General features: G+C 45.4%; 3 protein-coding genes across 3 annotated transcripts; 1 reads left to right on the top strand and 2 right to left on the bottom strand.

The window, feature by feature from the left end:
* The first annotated feature begins 5437 nt into the window (after positions 1–5437).
* LOC127307459 (phosphatidylinositol 4-kinase gamma 4) lies at positions 5438–8174 on the top strand. Its single transcript, XM_051338190.2, has 5 exons — positions 5438–5569; positions 5657–5742; positions 5890–5971; positions 6060–7569; positions 7667–8174. Exons 4-5 carry the CDS (start codon positions 6265–6267, stop codon positions 8060–8062), a joined length of 1701 nt encoding a protein of 566 aa, XP_051194150.1. The 5' UTR covers positions 5438–5569; positions 5657–5742; positions 5890–5971; positions 6060–6264; the 3' UTR covers positions 8063–8174.
* Positions 8175–10271: 2097 nt separating this feature from the next.
* On the bottom strand, positions 10272–13655 carry LOC127307460 (uncharacterized). The gene is made up of 7 exons (XM_051338192.2): positions 13221–13655; positions 12222–12314; positions 11779–11923; positions 11587–11697; positions 11427–11509; positions 11277–11334; positions 10272–10548 (listed from the first exon to the last, which is right to left on the bottom strand). Exons 1-7 carry the CDS (start codon positions 13554–13556, stop codon positions 10469–10471), a joined length of 906 nt encoding a protein of 301 aa, XP_051194152.1. The 5' UTR covers positions 13557–13655; the 3' UTR covers positions 10272–10468.
* A 3020-nt stretch (positions 13656–16675) lies between these two features.
* LOC127310361 (flavin-containing monooxygenase FMO GS-OX-like 8) lies at positions 16676–18257 on the bottom strand. The gene is made up of 2 exons (XM_051341043.1): positions 17904–18257; positions 16676–16834 (listed from the first exon to the last, which is right to left on the bottom strand). The coding sequence occupies exons 1-2, from the start codon at positions 18255–18257 to the stop codon at positions 16676–16678; spliced, it is 513 nt and encodes a 170-aa protein (XP_051197003.1).
* Positions 18258–18463: the final 206 nt, after the last annotated feature.

Here is an 18463-nt window from a genome sequence, read left to right as displayed (position 1 = left end):
CATGAATCCCAGTCGGTTTGGAACTCACTAAACGGTCTATCTGTGGGCATTAGTCATTGATGATATGTTACAAAGTTTGTTTGTTTATTAAGCACTTCATTATATGGTTGGTATTTTGTTTGTTCCCAAAGTGTGTTTAATTAGATGATGCATGCCATTCTTGTGGGTCCAGTTCTTGTGGTTCGCAAAAATGTACAAGGGTAAGAGTGACCCAGTGCTCAACGAGTCAACGTTACCCGAATGACCTCCTCCGCTCACGTAGAGCTCGTCGAAGAAAAATCTGTTATAATCGAGATGCACAATAAACGAAGAACGAAAAGTAAAACACTGCAGAGGACACGAGATTTTAACGTGGAAAACCCTTGCAACACACAAGGGAAAAACCACGGGCGCCAGCCAGCAAAACTTCACTATTTCGGTGGTGTTTACAAACGCCGTGGGTGTACAATGATGCGATGAAACCCTAGCGGCGGCTTACAGGGAATATTCGGCCCAAGCCTCCGGCGACGGGCCTCGCTCCGCTCGTCAGAAGTTAGCCTCCCTTTAGTATATGAATTTGGATCACAATATAACAAACTTCACCTTGAGACAAATTCCTTGTAGCATGAACTTCAACAATCACCTGAATCAACAAAGAAAACACTTGCTGGTGCCAATAGCCACTTGGGCTAAATAGTTATACCAACCAAGCTTGAGCAAAGCTCAAACTTGGACACAGGGACATGCTTAGTCATCATATCAGCAGGATTATCATGAGTACTAATCTTGCATACCTTCACTTTACCTTTTGCAACCACATCTCTGATTGCGTGGTACTTAATATCAATGTGCTTTGTCCTCTCATGGAACATCTGATCTTTAGTAAGATAAATAGCACTTTGACTGTCACTGAACAACTTAATGCAAGAATTATCTCCACAAAGCTCAGCATATCAACCTTTCAGCCAAACAGCCTCTTTACCTGCCTCAGCAATAGCCATGTACTCAGCCTCAGTAGTAGATTATGCAACAGCATCCTGCAAAGTAGCCTTCCAGCTAACAGCACATCCACCAACTGTAAACACATAACCTGTGAGGGACCTTCTCTTATCCAAATCGCCAGCATAATCTGAATCAGCATAATCTGAATCAGCATAATTTGAAAACCCTTGCAACACACAAGGGAAAAACCAAGGGCGCCAGCCAGCAAAACTTCACTATTTCGGTGGTGTTTACAAACACCGTGGGTGTACAATGATGCGACAAAACCCTAGCGGCGGCTTACAGGGAAAATATACGCTTCGGCCCAAGCCTCCGGCGACGGGCCTCGCTCCGCTCGTCAGAAGTTAGCCTCCCTTTAGTATATGAATTTGGATCACAATATAACAAAATCCTTGGTCGAATCTACGCCACCCACCTCTTGTCCCTACCCACATGAGTCAAATCCAACCTCATGCAACAACACCACTTCTCTGGCACACACCCTTGATCGTATCGTATCATTATTCGTCGTGGGGCCATATGTTGACCCCGTTGTCCTCATATCCGTCGTGCCACCCTCCTTCGATCTTGCAGTCCCCCTCCCGGGCGCGCCACACACTACTACCGCACCGGCCTTTTCTCCGGTACTCCTCACCCTTAAGGGCATCCTAGGTTACAACTAAGTTCAACGACACTATTATATATTCCAATAATCACAGTGGATCATTTATCCACAGTTGTCACACAAGTAATTTCTTGGTTGTTTGGATATCACAAACACTAAACAAGTAGAGGTACAAAGGTACTCATCAGAAATACGCACATGAGATTCAGTTGCATCCATACCATCCGTAGAGATGACATGGGTTCATGATTTGAATCCAACAACTCTTTTAGGAGGTGTTTTATATTGGCTAACAACATCTACATATCTCATTGTATTTGATAACATGACGAAGGCTCTCTTTTATGTCGAGTGGCTTCAAGAGACACACGGTGATTTATTCAAATGAGGATTTCACGCCATTAAGGATCAGAATAGAGGTGTTGGCCTTGCCATTTTAAGAGGTTCTACTTGATGAACCTAGTGTAGTGTAAGATCAGTATAAGGTGATCATGTATGGTCTCTTGATAGAGAATATGTTTTTTTATTTCCTAGTCTTTGATACAACTTTGTCAGATGATGGAAGATCTATACAGAAGGTACCTTCTCAAGTGAAGATAGAGAGATGTTGGTTATATGGAGAAAGCAAGGAGTGTTCCAATTACACATTAACAACTATAAGTGGAAAACGATCTATGGTCATTTCAAAACATCCATTTTATATCATTTTACTATGATACTAGAGAGTGTACACATTCATATGTATCATGGGCATCCTTACACTATCTTTTTATGCTGATAATTTCGTTTATGAACTGAAATCAACAAACATGATCTAGAGTGTTTATGATGAAGATACATAGGTACGATGGAGAATGCCCAAAAATCATGTCAGTAGAATAGGTCAATGTATATATTACTTACTATCAAGTGTTTGCCATGAAACTATGGAATCATGTGATATGTATTTGAAGTTGTTTGTGTGTTACAATTTGTTATGTATGCATGTAATATCTTATTGATACATGCATTAATTAACAATATTCAATAAAAATAATTACTACCCTTTCTAAAATTATGTACTAAGTTAGCATAGTAAAGCGCCTTCCAAGAATCACTATAAATGGCACACCAATTAATGGCGGCTCAAACAGTTCTGTCATGACACCTATTTTGTGCCATACCACACAATGTAGCGCGGAGTTAGCCGTATTTGCCATTCCATAATGACCTCGGTGTAACACCATATGCACAGGGAAAAAAGCGTTGGGTCTGTGGAATCCCCCCATGCAGTTATCTCTAGGGTTCTTCTATTTGTCGGGTTAGGCGCGAGCGCAACGATTAGGTGTGTGCCTCAGATTTCAAAACCGCCAGGGACTTCCTACCATGTTGTAGTTCTACCTTGAGTACTCTATTATCGTTGACAACTGAAGGTACACTATATTTGCTATATTATCTTTACTACTATCTCACCATCATATGTGGAGGAAGGCTTGTCTTGGTCAAGACGACTCTTGCAGCAATGTCGGTGTTCACGCGGATGTATTCAGACGTCCCAACTAAGTATGGAACCAAGATATTGAAGATATCTCGAGGATTTCTTTGGAAAGGAGGAACGAGGCCAAAGGTGGCCATTGTAAAGTGGAATTCTGAGGAAACGTTGCAACATAGTCTTCTAGATGGATAGATGTCACGATGGATCTAAGTTTTGTAACCGCTTCCCGAAACTCGTGTTGAGTCGCAACGAGAGCTCTTGAAGGGTGCATAGTGGAGGAGGCTAGCCATGGCGGGTGGCTTTCTGACATCGACACCGACCTCGATGCACCAATGATCCAGAAGTTTTTCTACATATGGAACATAGTCACGAGGATACCCTCAAGTGGGAACTAAGAGGAAGGGAGACAATGCCTACTTAGCTTCATCGACTTAGACAACATTCTTTGTGGTGAACACAATGGATCTGAAAGGGGGCCTCCTTTGGATCATAGGTACGGTGTAGAGCATCGATGATCTTTAAGGTCTTTCTTTGGTTCATGTACATGAATCAGTGTTTGGTGCATATAGATTTGAGAGGTGAGGTTGCCACATCTGACACAATGTCTATTGTGCCATCAGCAGTAGGAGACTTTGGAGCATGCTACTGGGTTGTGTGATGGCTAGGGAAGTATGTTGCATCATTCTCCAAGAGTGGAATCTCCTAGAGTGGATGCATCAAGATGAAGTGTTGTTGGAGTGGTGGGAAGCACGAAAACACACATATGATGGATTGTCGTGCCATTCCAACGATAATCACATTTGGAGACACTAGTATGATGTCGTGTTCAATGGTGTTGTGGCCTCGATGTCAAGATAACCGAAAAAATCGACGACAAAAGTGTCACAATGATAAAAGCAACTACTCTGAGGGTAGCCCAACGGCCAATGCCGCAGGAAAATCTCCATTTTCATGAAATATTCCCTTTTACGATTGGAGAACTTGGCTTTGATGACATTACCGAGGAATATATTTCCCCTACTAGTCTCGTTGCTTCTCTTATTAAAGATCAAAGAAGCGAATGCCTCTCGTAATTGATTGAGAAATGTTCGCCATTGGTGATCACGCCCCTGTGACTGGCGGAATGGACTAGTGAAACACATCCATACTTAATTCTCGCTATCGCTTGGATGCTTAGTCTGCGCCACCCACCTGGGCCAGGACACCTCCTCCCAGAGCCGGTTCATATCCGTTGATGCTCCTCTATGACCTAAGAGTTGTCTTCTCTTTAGTGAAATGAACAAAGTGTCGGCAAGGTGTGGCATTGAGAGTAGTTTCCTTTGTAACAATGGGGTTTTATAAAATGTGTATGTGCGATCATGTGTATATTGTCAAACCTTGTGTGTTGTAAGCCTAGGAACGTTGAACTAGTGTGGTTGACCTTTTCTACTATTAAAACGATATGCTTTTCTACAACCTATCTTTGAAAAAAATCATTTGATGAGTTCAACGGATGGTGGATATGACAACTGAGTTACGTGATGGCTAAGAGAGTTTGCCACATGCCGACATATTTCTCCTTAAATGGAATCTCTTAGAGTGGATGCCTCAAGACGAGGTGTTGGAGTGGTGGGCAACACGCAACACGCAAATGAGGGATATGCACGCCATTTCGATGACAACAACATCTGGAGGCACCGAGATGATGTCATATTCAATGCCGGTGTTGCTTTGGGGTCAAGCTAACCAACAATCAAAGGCAAAAGCGGGGCAATGAAGAAAAAAAAGCAACACTCTTTGCTTTGGCAAGGTGGTGCCTAATAGAATAGTTGCCTTTATGTCTACGGGTTGTTATAGCATGTGTATGTTCGAGCACATGAATATTGTCAAACCTTGTGTGAAGTAAGCCCGCGGACATTCGACTAGTGTGGTTGTTTTATGTCTTCTATGGAAACGATATGTCCTTCTATGGCCATATCCTTGGGTGGATATGCCAAATGCACGATGTTCGTTTTCTTGCAGACCTATTTGTAATTTTACTTTCAGAAATCTTTGTGATGTTGTTTCAGAACTGCTGTTGAAGATTATGAATAGATGGATGAAATTTTCGTAAAAGAAGAAGCTACCATATTAGTTTTGTTTCGTACGAGTTGTGCACGTCACCTTACAAATTAACGTATCACGTAACATCAATCAACCAAGCGAGGAAAGAGAACAAAAAGAAAAGAAAGCTATTTGGCCTCTACCCGACACATTAGATTTCTTAGCCACGAGGTAAGCTATTCCGTGTTGAAAAACCCTGCATGGTTTTAAAAAAAAAACAAGGAAATGCCTTCATTATAATTCTTAGAGGGTAAATCCGTCCATAGATGACCAACCGACTCAGTAGTCCCCACGAAACCAAGCAAGTACAACCGACTCGCCCCGAGCGCTTCTTCCCCTTCAAATACTCTTGTCCTGCCCCCTCCGAATCGAACACCAGATAGATCCTTTCGTCCCATCGTGGATCGTCACTCCGCTCTTCCGATAAGGTCAACTGATTTAGCTTCGCTCTCTTTAGTAGAAGGAACGATGGATGGATCAGCTGGATTGGATTTCTAATGCTATTGCCAGCGCAGGTTTCAGTCGGAAGCGGAATCCGTGGGTCGTGCCATTGGAGGCGGAGACGGCGCGCGTCGTCGTCCCATCGCTTATATCATCTCTGGTCAGAATCTCGCCAACTTTCGTTGTGTTGCCCAAGTAGTTGATCTGTTCGATTTTTTTTTCTTTTTTTATTAGCTTTAGATTAGTTAGGAAATCGATTTTTCCAAGTGTGACCATAGGCTTCGATTTTTTCTCTAATTTTGTACAGATGATCTGCTCTGCGATTGGAGCAACAGCAGCGGCAGAGGAAGAGGCATCCTCGCTGCCATCATCCAATCCCGTCAGGATAGGTACGAACTGCTTAGATTCTTATGAGATATATCCATGTTTTGGTAACCGAAATTTCTTACCTATGGCTTTCTTGATTCTTGTATACAGGTTCAAGCACGTCGGCATACGAGACGGCATTGTAGGGGCATTGCTGCCTCGTTCCGCCGCCCCTAGGATTTCCTTGCTGATCGGAGGAAATCCTAGGGGTTTTACTCCCAATGGGTAGCAGCAATCTGTAGTCCTGTGTAAATAATCGAGCATTAGAGACGACTAGCTTTCACCCTCCTGTCATCGCCGCCACGAATCAGCCAAGATGTCGTCTTCCGGCGTCGCCATCCTCAGCCCTCTGCTGGAGCGCCAGGTTGTTCACGTCTCCCGGTGCCTACCCCTGCTGGAACCGCTGGATTCGGTTCTTATTTTTGTTACGATGCCTGGCATGGCACCCATGCCAATGCGTGTCCTGGGGTCTGAATCCATCGCTTCAGTCAAGCTTCGTATCCAGAGGACCAAGGGCTTCGTCGTGACAAAGCAACGGCTGGTGTTCGCCGGACACGAGCTGTCACAAAGAAACTCCCATGTCAGGGACTATGGACTCGCTGACGGGAACGTTCTCCACCTTGTCTTCCGGCTGGCCGACCTCCGCACAATCACCGTCGAGACCGACAGCGGGGAGAAATTCATCTACCAGGTGGAGAGCAGCAGCAAGGTTGGGCAACTCAAGAACAAGGTCGCAGCTGAGACCGGGGAGGAACTCGAGGACCAAAGGCTGGTGTGCGATGGCGAGGAGCTTGAGGACAACCAGCTGATCACCGACATTGGTAGCAGCAACGGTGGTGCTGCTGCTGTGATCAACTTGTACATCCGCGCACCGGCGAGGATGAAAACTCAGCAGGTTGATAACGACACTGTTGTTACAGTCGTTAACTCCGAAGAGAATGACAACCTCCAGATAGATGCATTGTCCCTCCCAAAACCAGCTTGTGGCGGACGTGCTTCGGTTGAGCCCATCATTGTTAACGAGAAGGTAAAGCTGTCTCCTGCCGTCATGGAAATGATCGGCGCAACAATGGCTGGTCTGGACAACGGCCACCTTCCTCTGATGTCGACCGAGGGTTCTGGGGGAGTCTATTTCATGCCAGATCCCTTGGGCCAGCGCAACGTCGCAGTTTTCAAGCCTATCGACGAGGAACCGATGGCGGAGAATAACCCCAGGGGGTTTCCTCTGTCAGTCGATGGCGAGGGGTTGAAAAGGGGGACACGGGTAGGGGAAGGTGCATTGAGGGAGGTTGCAGCGTATGTTCTCGACCATCCTGTTGATGGGTCCAAATCTTGTGATTCTATTGGATTTTCCGGCGTACCTCCCACGGCTTTGGTCCATTGTTTGCACATGGGTAAAGGGTTTAAGATCGGATCACTGCAAATGTTTGTGGAGAATCATGGAAGCTGTGAGGACATAGGCCCTCGAGATTTCCCCGTTCAGGAGGTTCAGAAGATTGCCGTGTTAGATATCAGGTTAGCGAATGCCGATCGTCATGCTGGCAACGTGCTAGCCTGCCGGGATGGAGAAGATGACCTGAAGTTGGTACCAATTGACCATGGGTACTGCTTGCCAGAAAAGGTGAGTGATAGCTGCAACTATGTATTATTGATTTATTACTGCGTATATCTCTCTCAATTGTTATAATCAGATTCATTGAAATGTTGATCCAATGCAGTTTGAAGATTGTACCTTCGAGTGGCTCTACTGGCCCCAATCCCGCGAGCCCTTCAGTGACGAGACCACCTCATACATTGAATCACTAGACGCTGGAAAAGATATCGCGCTTCTCAAGTTCTATGGTTGGAACCTGCCTCCCCAGTGCGCCCGAGTTCTGCATATCAGCACCATGCTTCTGAAGAAGGGAGCGCAGAGGGGCCTCACGCCTTATGACGTGGGTAGCATCATGTGCAGGAAAACTGTCAAGAGGGAGTCTGGAATCGAGGTCATCATGGACGAAGCGGAAGATGCTGTGCTTCCAGGAACTAGCGAAAAAACTTTCCTGGAGGCCGTATCGGAGGTCATGGACCGTCACCTTGATGACATGCTGTCAAAGCTTAAGCAGAACAAGTGATCAGTTCGTATGTATCCGCTTGTAAATATTTGTTTCACTAAATAATAATGATGGGGTGTTTGTACTTCGAAACGTTGGATAAATTTTACATGAACTTCTGTTGTGAATATAATGCATGTGACAAGAAAGGCTTTAGTAGAATAGCAGATCCATTCAATTGTACTTCACGATAATAATAATAATGGGGCTGTTTGAACTTTGAAGACGTTGAACAAATTTTACGTGCTTTTTGTTGTGAACATAATGTGACAAGAAAGGCTTGCTAGAGTCCAAATTGTTGCCTATGTCTTGCATGTTTTCAGAGTCTCTCATTCTGTCCTATGATTCTCTATGAATGAATGTGTATTTATGCAGCAACTTTGCTTTTAAATATGTGAAATTAAAGGTTGCTAGGATGATTTGTGACGCTACTTCATTTTCTTAAACATTCCTACTGCAGTTTGTTTAGGCAAAATGCCGGTGTCAGTCTGGAAGGGAAGGACTGGCATGATGTATCCCTGAGAATTCAAGCTTGCATTTTTTTTTTTTGCTGACTTCCAAACGGATTTCAACTTTTCACGCTCATACTTTGACAGCGAGAGATAAAAACAATCAACTTTCTTTAGGTTGGCAAAGCGTGACAGTAAACCACACTGCAAGATTTTGTGTGCAACTGTAGCTCTTTTCATTATGCAAAGTGTTCTAACTAAGGCCGTTTTAAGAAAATAACATCGACATTTCACCAAAAATAACTTAAATGCAAGGATCATAAGCACTTGAAAACTTTCATGTTAATACTTTTCCAGCATGATCTTGGAAGTCCCCAACAAAATGAATATATGATAGGAGAAAGGACAAAACTATTTGCTATGAGCACAGAACAAAAAGATAAAATGTTCGATTTCAAAATTTCCTTTCATCGGGTGTTCCACTTCTTCTACAGGGAACAGCGTATTTGATTAAAGCAGCAGGCAGCACTGAGAGGGTATCTGCAACAAGGTAACATGTCACCAAAGTTCAAATTAAAACGTGCATAATCAGGAAAATAGATGCTATCCCTCCGTTCACTATTATAAGCTATTTTAGTTTTTTTTTCCTGCAAAATGGATGTATCTATATGCGTTTCAATGTGTAGGTTCACTCATTTCAGTCCATATCTAGTCCACACTAAACTATTCAAAGTCTAAAACATCTTATAATAGTGAACAGAGGGAGTAGGTAATAAACCTTGAGGCAGAGAATAGTTCCAGGAACTAGCGAAGGAACTTTCCTGGAGACCGTATCAGAGGTCATGGACCGTCACCTTGATAACATGCTGTCAACGCTTAAGCAGAATAAGCGATCAGTTCGTATGTATCCGCTGGTAAATATTATTTCTCACTAAATAATGATAATAATGAGGTTGTTTGAACTTTGAAACATTTGATAAATTTCACATGTTAACTTCTGTTGTGAATATAATGTGACAAAAAAGGGCTTAAGTAGAATAGAAGATCCATTCCATTGCACTTCACGATAATAATGGGGTTGTTTGAACTTTGAAGCCGTTGAACAAAACACACGTGAACTTTTTCTTGTGAATATAATGTGACAAGAAAGGCTGGCTACCGTCCAACTTATTACCTATGTTTGCCTGTTTTCAGTCTTTTGTCGCATTCAGTCCTATGAATGAATGTGTGTTTATGCAGCAACTATGTTTTTAAATAGGTCAAAGTTATGTTTGTGACGCTACTTCATTTGCTAGGAGTACATATATTTTACAATTGGTGCAGGGAGAGTGATAACTTTGGAACATTGTTCATAGGCCAGTGTTATCAGTGTATTCAGAAACTGGATTCATTTCCAGAACCTCCCTTTGCAAAGGTTGCAGACTGTCAGACTGCCAAGACGTAACCCCCAGAATGCAAGGAGATGTTAAGATTGCATCGGTTTGCTCCTAGACGTACAATGTTCGAAAGTTATCACTCTCCCTGCACCAATTGTAAAATATATGTACTCCTAGCAAATGAAGTAGCGTCACAAACACAACTTTGACCTATTTACAAACATAGTTGCTGCATAAATACACATTCATTCATAGGAAAATACAGCAAGAGGGGAAAGACAATCAATTTTCTTGAGTTTGGCAAAGCGTGACAGTGCCATACTGCAAGATTTTGGGTGCAAATGTAGCTCTTTTCATTTTGCAAGTTGTTCTAACTTATGCCATTTCAAGCAAATAACATCGACATTTCACCAAAAATGACTCAATTGTAAGGATCATAAACACTTGAAAACATTCATGTTAATACGTTTCCAGCATGATCTTGGAAGTCCTCAACAAAATGAAAACAGTAGACATATGATAGGAGAAAGGACAACACTATTTGCTACGAGCACAGAATAATATCATCACAAAGATAAAATGTTCGATTTCAAAAATCCCTATCATCGGATGTTCCACTTCTGCTCCAGGGAACTGCATATTCGATTTAAGCAGCAGGCAGCACTGAGAGGGTAACTGCAAACTGCAACAAGGTAAAACGTGTAGAATCAGGAAAGTAGATGGTAGTTAATAAACCTTGAGGCAGAGAATAACAATACCAACTGACCATCTAAGAAAGTCTAAGCATATACTTGTATAGTCAAAATTACTTAACGGTTTCTTGGTCTAACAAAAGATACTTTTTTGGTTTCTTGCTCGAACCAGCCCAGAAGTGGGGATGTACTTAACTGAAACAAGTCACCATTCCAAGTAACAGCAAAGTTATCCCAAATAACAGCTAAGTTGGGGTAACGAATTTTTTTTTAAGAATAATCGGAGAATTAGACAGTTTGACATACCAGAAGAGACTAGTACACTTCTCTATGCACATTTACAGTACATGTACTAGACTAAATTATGTAATAGTTAAGACCAATAAGCTAAATTGAGTAAACACTCTTTTAACTGATAATAAGTGTCCATTTTACTGTGAGACATCAGTACACTGAACACTCCATGAATATATGAGCTATCTGAATGGGACAGTAAATATAGGATAGGGAACAGTGAATTGCTCTCAGGGTTAGATTTCAAACGTAGCATACAAAGCAAACATAATGTTCAGCTTATCTAACACCTGTCTGTAATTCTCAAAAGATCCAAACAGAAGAAAAATAACACTGATTTAATAGTATCACTGTGACCACGAAGTACTAGGTAGGTAGTTCTCACGACTAGCATAATTTTTATTTCAAAGAAATAGCAACTCACTCTGTATGTAATCATCTGAGTATTCCTTTTCAATCTTTCCATGGGCCATGGCACCAACCTAGAATGATGTGCAAGGCAGTATGAGAATATGCACAAGGAAACAACCAAGTATAAAAATGAGTTATAGTTCAATATCACAGCTTCACTCACCACAAAAACAAGCTGCTCATCATCATTGCTTTTAGCAACATAGTCAAACAAATTAACCGACTTCTCCGCCTTATAGGAAAGGCCTAATTATCAGAAACATGTCAATTAGCATCCTAATCTGATCCAGGAAAATATTTAGTACATAAACAGAAATTCTCACCAATCTTCCGTGCACCAACAGGTAGATACTTGGTAACAGGATTTTTAATAACGTTAAGGAGCTTCTCACGTGTCCCCTCTGCTGTAATGCTCAACTTTTGCAATAACTGTGCTGCAATGTTATATAATATCATGCATGTCAGCACAGTTCACAAAATGGGAACACAAAAGGTGCAGAACATGTACTACTTACACATCAAACCGCAGAAGCGTTTGAATGTTCTTGGCAGGCGAACATGAGGCTTGATTTCAAACAACACTCCCTTTTCAGTCCTAACATAAACAGCTTGTAACCTCCCAGCCTTAGTTAGAGGACTATCAAATATTGCTAGTAATGCCTGCAAGCAAAATAGGATGAAATCCCAAAATTGTGTTACTCTTTAGCAAAATTAAGAAAGAAAATAATGAAAAAAATTTGGCAAGAGTCGACCCTTTTTGGCTCAAAATCACCCAGGTATTCATGCAGTCATATGAACTACAATAGCTAGTAGCTATTCAGAGACAAATATTATCCAGGAGAGGAAAAAAACGCCATGGCACGGAGGCCAAGCCCAAGGATGAGGGAGAGAGGAAACACTTTCGGGGTAATATTCTAGTATCTCAAAGTAATTGATAGTTACAGGAAATTTAAAATACCTGGTAAATGATATCAGGCCTATAATCTGCTGGATTGCGATTCTGCTTCCTCAAATAATTAGCATGATCATCCGAATTCAAGATTTGCATAGCCTACAGAAATTGTTAGAAGAATCATCAGAGCTAAGATAAATGTACAACCCAGCATCTGCTTAGTACAAAACGTATCATCAGAAATATAGAAGGAAATATTACTGCCAGTTAAAGTTAGTTAACACAGCCTTGTAAATTATCATTATAGTTTATAGGAGCACTACTTGCTCTCTACATCTTAGCAGCCACTGAATTTTCCATCCATACAGTGCCTAATCCTGAACAGCACACCCACCTACATGCATGCACACAGTAACATCCAAAGGAAAGGGAAGAAAAATTCCAAACTCCATTTGGTTAAACAACATGAATCGCCTGTATCCTTGCATAAATCCATATTCCAAATCCAGGGAATCATGGTATCAAAGAATTTATAAGTTCAACACAGCAGCACAAGTCCATAGAAACACCTTGCTTAATATTTTTCAGGTAGTGCTACTGATGTTCAAGATTCTAGCGATAAGAAAACTCACATGAAGATCTACCACAGAATAAAGAGCAGCAATACAACCTATGATGTACTGTGCAGCGTTTGGTATGTCAATAAACAACAGAATTTTAGTTACGAAATCAGAAGTCCTTCTGGCCGAATGGATTGCCATACGGCAGAGCTGAAAACTGAAGTGATGTGTTTACCGGTGAAAACTAAAGGATTTGCCCGAATTGAAATTCTGAAAAGATAAATAAGTGACTCACAGACACCCCAATTTATTTATGACAGTCCAAAAATGTGATCTGTTTCAGTAACTGATATCGCTCCCGACTTCAGTTGTTCCACTTTTTCCCCTACTTGTATAAATTAACCGACCAAATGGACGAACCAGCTACTCGAATAAATTTGCCTCGATTCGAACAGTAACCACCAATTCAGAAACAATCAATCAAAGTTAGCGAATAGTAGCATACCTTGCCCACTTTGCCGACCTCGAGGCAGGCCCTCTCGAGCACGAAGATGACGCCCGGCCGCCGCTTGGGGTCAACAGGCCGGGGCATGATGGGGATCCCCTCTCCCACATCCTCGGCCTCAGCCACCGCCCCTTCCCCTTCCGTTGCATCCCCCTCCTCCTCTTCCTCCGGCGGAGGAAACTCCTCCGCCTCGTCTTCAAGCTTCCGCTGCTTCTTCCCCTTGACCTCGCATGGTGTTTCCTCCGCCTCGTCGGCGACCGGAGGTGGGGCGAGCAAGGCCCCGCCTTGCTCAAGCTTCCGCTTCTTCTTCCCCTTGGCTGCGTAGGAGCGCCCCATCTTCGCGCACAGCGCTGCCTCGGGCTGCTGGGGTTTTGGTTTGGGAGAGGGAGAGAGGGTTAGGGTTTCTGGGGATGCACTGCAACTGCAAGCAGGGCCGCGTTCAAGCGATAAGCATGGCATGCCAGCTAAACAGGCCGGCCTGGCACGGCTGCCGATCGACCGGCCCGCGTTCTTTTGGCCTTTTTGGGAGATTTCGGTCTTCGGGGCCTTTTATGCCTAATTAGTTTTGAAAATTCAGATAAATCCTAAAATTATTGCTCAAAAAAAGTTAAATCCTAAAATTCAGAAAAATATTATTCTAAAAAAAGGGGAAAAGTGTCATATAGGATAAATATTAAGTTTTGTTAGTAGCTATTTCATTCAAACCTTCCATCAGCGGGAAGGAAAGGAAAAAAACTACAACTTGCTCTAAATTATTACAGTAAAAAAAGGTTTCTTTTTGCACTCGGGAGCATATGCTTCTGATTTTTGAAACAAATTCTAGATGCATTTTAAAATATAAAAAACTGACAGAAAATTGACGCATACATGTCGATATTCTATATGCTCATAAAGTCATTTCGCAAAAAACCGACATTTTTTGTGTCATGGGCAAAAAAGACAAAATTTGGTGCTTAAAAGAGTTTGCATTTCTTTATTTTTTACACATGACACAGAAAATATCAGTTTTTTGCGGAACTTGGCATCTTTTTGATATTTTCAAATATGTTTTTAGATAGCAGAAGCATATGCATCCAACTTCAAAAGTGAATTTCCGAGTACCTCACCGCCCACTAAGGCTGGTGCCAACGCGGGCGGCAGCCGGGGCGCTACCGCCCGGGGCGGGGCGGGAGAGGGGCTGGAGGCGAAGCGGACGGGAGGAGGGGCGCGGGGGCGCCGGCGAGAGCGCCGCTCCCGCCGCCGGGCGCCCGCGTTGGCGGCGGGAGTGAGGCGGGAGTGGGGCGGGAGGCGGGCGGCGCGATGGCGGGCTGGGCGGGAGGCGAGCGGGCGGTAGGGCGGGCGAGAGCGGGCGTTAGTGGGGCGGGAGGCGGGCTGGATGCGGGCGAGAGTGGGCGAGAGCGGGCGGGAGTGGGCGGGAGTGCCCAACGGCTAGCCGACGTGGCGCGACGCGATTGGTCCACGTCGCCCAGCCGTTCTTTGGTTCAAATTTTCAGCTCCACCCCTATAAATACCCCCATATACCCCCATATTTTTCACTCACACTCCACACCCATCTCATCTCCATTCATCACCTTCCCTCTCTCAACTTCTCCACCATGTCCGGTTGGACTCCACCAGATTTCACCACGTTCACGGATCTGATGCAAGACGGGTCACCAATAGACCTCGAAGGTGTCTCTCCGACACATCGTCGCACCAATGTAGCTTCTTCGCCGATTCCCCGAGTTTTATGGTCCCCCGGCGCACCACCTCCGGGGCCATATGGCCCATACGCTCCACCTCCGGCGCCTCCGGGGCCATATGGTTCATTTCTTCCGCCTCCGTATCCATACCCCCAAGCACCTCCAAATGCTCCACCTGTAGGTAGCGGGAGTGGCACTGCACCGTACCCACCACCTTCGTACGGGTCATACCCTCCACCTCCGTATCCATACGCGCCATATGGTCCGTACCCCCCACCACCTTCCGAAGCTCCAAGCTCCGAGTCCAATGCCGCGGAAACAATCGTACCACCGCGTGCAAAGAGGCTTGACTGGACTGTCCAGGAAGAGGAGAAACTGGTACTTTACAAACCCATCACATATTTATTGCATTATTGGTTCTTGCTAGGATTTGTCACTAACAATATCTATTTCGGGGTAGGTTAATGCTTGGCTTTTTAACTCCAAGGACTCTGTTGCCGGTAATTGCAAGACCGGCACTAGTTTTTGGGGTGGGATAGCTGCAACCTTCAACTCTACCGCGGATCCTTCCCGTCATCGGACCTCGAAGCAGCTGAAGGATCATTGGAACGCCTACAACAAGGAGGTGTCCCTGTTCAATGCATACCACATCCAAGAAACAAATATGCGTCAGAGTGGAGCAGACGATGATATGGTCATGAAGGCGGCAATGGAGAGGTACGCCGCAGACAAAAGAGTGACTCAGCCGTTCAGAAAGCTCCACTGGTGGAATGCTGTAAAAAATGAAGCGAAGTGGAAAGGACAACATGGTCCTGGTAGTGGAACCGACTCCAGTTCCAAGAGAATCCGTCTAGGACCTTCTGGTGAGTTCAGCTCTAGCGACGCGACAGGCGACACGGAGGAAGAGCGTCCAATGGGCCGCGATAGGGCCAAGGCCGCGGTACGTAAGGGCAGGAGGAAGGGGAAGGAAACCTCATCAAGCAGTGAGGTAGGAAGTAAATCCTTCGCAATGAGTAACATGATGAAGAGTTTAGTGAAGGCTAAGCTATTCAAGCAATGGAACAAAATGAAAGACCGATCAACCGTCGACATGAACGAAGCAGAAAAGCGCAAACATGCGAAGGCCATGAAGATGGTGGAAAAAGAGCTTGGTCTGGAAGATGATGACGACGAGGAGGAGGAGCAGGAACAAGAGGAAGAAGAGTAGAATTTTTATTTATTATGTAATTTTTAATATTTATTATGCAATTTATTAATTATTATGTAATCGGAAATATTTTAAGTTGAATAAAATATTTTCTTGCATTATTTTGAATGTCTAAACAAAATCGAGTGAAATAACTTAATGTGGAAAAGAAATGGTGATGTGGAGGAGAGAGAAGTGAGAGTGGGGACTATAGCCCATGCATTGGCACCGTGTGGTGAGAGTGGGGTGAGAGTGGGGTGAGAGTGGGCCAAAAGCTGACGTGGCGGGGCGGGAGCGGGGCGGTGCGTTGGCACCAGCCTAACGCCTTGACGTTATGGCGGCGCGCAGACCCCTGGTATCAAGACTAAGAGCATCTCCGTTCCTTAAAGCGTCCCCCAAATAGCGTCGGATCAAGCGATTGGGGGACGTGTTTTCTTCGTGCCGCGTTTAAGGAAGTCGCTCCCCAGCCGTGTCCCTCAAAAACGCACCCCAAATAAATAAAAGTGCACGAAAATAACGGTTTGCATCAAATTTGATTATATATTACAAGTTCGAATAAAAACGGCTAGATTTTATCTAATCCTAGCCTAATGGTCGCCCGACGGTGCGTTCAACGTCCCCGCCCCATAGTCGCCTCCCCACCGCCGCAGCTCCTGCTGCGCGCACCGCCTCTCCATGCGTAGGGCGGAGGCCAGACGCCGCTGCTCTAGCAGCGCGTCATCGCCTGCTCTCCCCTGCTGCGCCACCTGGAGGGAGAGCTCAATGGCACGACGAATCTGCGCGTCTTCGCGGGCACGGGCGTCGTCCTGGACCTTCTTCTCCGACTCGAAGGACTCAACGAGCGCTCGTTGCTGATCCGCCGCCTCGTTCGGGTGCGGCCCGTCATCGTCGGACCACTTGAAATGCGAACGGATTTAGCCATGGCGCAGAACAGAAACCGAAAACGTGAACCGAACTCGCTGAAATCAAACGTAACGGGAGATCAAATTCGCAATTGCACTCGATTTCATCCGATCAAGCTGAATTCGTTCATAATTTACAATAATACGGACAAAATACATGCATATTCGACATACATTACGTACTAGGGACCTAATTAGACTAGATTTGTAGTCCCTAGAGTAACTATACTGTCACCGGGGTGCTTAATGTCGCCGGCGGAGGGTGAAGGGTCACCGGCTCTTCCTAGGCGACGACGACCGCCGCCACCTCGATGGCCGCCGCCTCGGAGGTGCTCCCGCAGGCCAGAGGCGGCCCGGCGTCATCGTCGTTGCTGCGCGGGGGCAGCGCCGGCAGTGGGGGGCGCCTCCGCTTCTCCTTCCGCAGCCTCCTTCGCGCATGCTTGAAGGTGCGCCATTAGCTCCGGCCACTTCCGGTCGGCCCGCCGCCACGCGCCGTCGGAGCGCCTCCGCCTGGCGCGCTCCGGTGACGCCCGTACACCCGGCGGACGCCGAGTTGATCTACCGGTGCCGGATCGGCCACCTCCCCTACCCACGCGTCTTGCACGCGCCATTCCGGACGGAGGGGTGGTGGCCGAAGCGGTGGAGCAGCGTCGGAGGGGCCGGAATCTCTCGTCGGAGCGGAGGCAGGCGGTGGGAGCGGAGCGGCGGAGGGGGGTAGGGTTTACGAACCGAACTCCCCTTCGCGGCCCCTTTTAATACGGGGCGTCCGCTCGATTTCTCGGACCCCTGAACTTCATTTACAGGACAGCCCATGTATTTGGGCTCTATTTTGCGCGCGTTTCGGCCCGAATCCGTAAAACCGCCGAAAAAGTTCAATTTGATAGGATTTACGGGCTGTTAGAGATGCTCTAACAGCCTCCATAAGTCCGAACGCATGCATCTCGCGATGACCCGGATAAAGGCGGTTGTCGCGGCCGTTCTTGGGGCTGAATTGGAAGTCAGTGAAGCCCGTGGTCTGCCTAGGGCTGATGAGCCGGAGCGACGCGTAGATGCTGATGTGCACTCTCACTGGCGTTGTGGTGCCGAGCGGGTCGGCGCCATCGCTCCTCAGGTCGTAAAGCCACTGCCCGCCGATGTCACCGCTCTGCTCCAGCACCGTCACGTCGTGCCCTTCCTGGCGGAGCTCGTACACCGCGGCTAGGCCGGCCATGCCGGCTCCGATGATGCATACCTTCTTCGACTGCGTCGGCTTGCTGTTACAGACCATGTCGGATGAGGACATCCCTACCACACTACTCCCTCCGTCATTACCAAATGAAGATGAAGTTGTTGTGAAGCTCAAGTCCAATGAAGTTAGGATTGGACCTATTACAAGGGCTCATGCGAAGCTACTTAAACAACATGTGAACTTGTTCCTAAATGATACTTTGATTGATGAGAACTTTATACTGCATAAGTCCTATTACTTATGTA

This window comes from Lolium perenne, chromosome 6 (assembly GCF_019359855.2).
Source record: "Lolium perenne isolate Kyuss_39 chromosome 6, Kyuss_2.0, whole genome shotgun sequence".
Lineage (NCBI taxonomy): Eukaryota > Viridiplantae > Streptophyta > Magnoliopsida > Poales > Poaceae > Lolium > Lolium perenne.
The sequence above is the reverse complement of the archived record's forward strand: the minus strand, read 5'-3'. Positions and strand labels throughout refer to the sequence as shown.

Coding starts and splice junctions, on each gene's coding strand:
- LOC127307459 (XM_051338190.2), top strand. CDS start 6,265: ATGTCGTCTTCCGGCGTCGCCATCCTCAGCCCTCTGCTGGAGCGCCAG. Junction 7,570..7,666: donor GGTACTGCTTGCCAGAAAAG/GTGAGTGATAGC, acceptor GATCCAATGCAG/TTTGAAGATTGTACCTTCGA.
- LOC127307460 (XM_051338192.2), bottom strand. CDS start 13,556: ATGGGGCGCTCCTACGCAGCCAAGGGGAAGAAGAAGCGGAAGCTTGAG. Junction 11,924..12,221: donor GGCCTGATATCATTTACCAG/GTATTTTAAATT, acceptor TTTTGCTTGCAG/GCATTACTAGCAATATTTGA. Junction 11,335..11,426: donor ATGAGCAGCTTGTTTTTGTG/GTGAGTGAAGCT, acceptor ACATCATTCTAG/GTTGGTGCCATGGCCCATGG.
- LOC127310361 (XM_051341043.1), bottom strand. CDS start 18,257: ATGGTCTGTAACAGCAAGCCGACGCAGTCGAAGAAGGTATGCATCATC. Junction 16,835..17,903: donor CGTTCGGACTTATGGAGGCT/GTTAGAGCATCT, acceptor CTCTCCCTCCAG/GTGGCGCAGCAGGGGAGAGC.